The sequence below is a fragment of the Emiliania huxleyi genome (genome assembly GCF_000372725.1).
Source record: "Emiliania huxleyi CCMP1516 unplaced genomic scaffold EMIHUscaffold_9268, whole genome shotgun sequence".
NCBI classification, from domain to species: domain Eukaryota; phylum Haptophyta; order Isochrysidales; family Noelaerhabdaceae; genus Emiliania; species Emiliania huxleyi.
In genome coordinates, this window is record NW_005195104.1 from 1 (window position 1) to 1,192 (window position 1,192).

Consider the following 1,192-nt stretch of genomic DNA (forward strand, 5'->3'; position numbering starts at 1 on the left):
GAGATGGAGCGAAGATCGCAGCGCGAGGTGGCGCGGCAGGTGCTACTAGCTCGGCAGGCAGAGGCTGCCAGTCTAGCGAGAGCGGCGGCGAGCGCGGCGGCGGCTGCGACGGCCAGTCCGAGCTCGAGCGGCGCCGCTGCAGAGGTGGCACACGCGAGCAGCGGCGCAGCGGGTGCAGACGTGGCAGCGCGCGCTTCCGTGGAGGCTGCGCGCGACCGCTACGCAAAAGGTTGGGCCTCTCTCAGCGCGTGGGATGAGACCGTGGCGGTCGGCCCGGCAGTGCCGACGCGCAAGCTGGGCTTCGCCGAGATTCCGTGGCCCGTCCTCGCGGCTCCCGCTGGTGGCGCGGGGCCCCTCCGCCTGATCCTCGACGATTTGCGCCAGCTCATTGTCCCCGCCGACGCCGCCGGCTCTGAGGCGGCTCGACGCTCCGTGCAGGACGAGCTGCGACGGTGGCACCCGGACAAGTTCGTCGCTCGTTTCGGCGGCGTTCTGCTTGCGTCCGAGAAGGACGCTGTGCTGGAGGGCGTGAACCTTACCTCGCAGTGCTTGACCGAGCTGCTCTCGCAGCTGTGACTCGTCGGGTGGGCTGGTGTGTCTACTTGCTTGTCTCAGCAGGTGGTGAGGAGAGAGTAGCGCAGCGGTTGTAAGTTATCGTCAAAGGTTTTGCGAAAATCTTGCTTGCTGCGATATCTTTTGTCCGTTCGATTCTCCGTTCGCATATGCCATATCGCAACGCCGAACGCGGCCAACGGCCAACGCCCGCGGCCTCGTGCTGCGAGGCCTCAGGGGCTAGTTCCATTTCACTGTGGCACAGCTCGCGTTACAAAACCTTGATTTGACCATTTGCGCCATTTTGTACATCTCCGTGCCTTCCAGAGGCAGCTGCGACCCCGCCGAGTAGCCGGTTGCACACAACAGGCGGCGTGCTGTCCAACCGTCCACTCGCCGGGGTCGCAGCTGCCTCTGCGCGTCCTGGGGATGTACATTTGTCGCGCGCCGGAGACGACTCGACGCCGCTGAGATCGGAGATCAAGCTCTGACAGGTCGCACGTCGCTCCTTTGACGCCGACGTGACTCACCCGTGCAGATCACATCAGGACACGGTCTCGACGCGCTCGGTACGACGCCTGCGACCCGTCTCGGGTCAGGTGGCACGACGCTCATCGCGCCTACCAGCGCTGCCGTGCAG

At 65.6% G+C, this 1,192-nt stretch overlaps 1 protein-coding gene across 1 annotated transcript; it reads left to right on the forward strand.

Moving 5' to 3' along the window:
• Nucleotides 1–3: 3 nt before the first annotated feature.
• Nucleotides 4–576, forward strand: EMIHUDRAFT_125347 (hypothetical protein; the record flags this gene model as incomplete). The annotated part of the gene is made up of 1 exon (XM_005757139.1): nt 4–576. One exon carries the CDS (start codon nt 4–6, stop codon nt 574–576), a length of 573 nt encoding a protein of 190 aa, XP_005757196.1.
• Between the last annotated feature and the right edge of the window lie 616 nt (nt 577–1,192).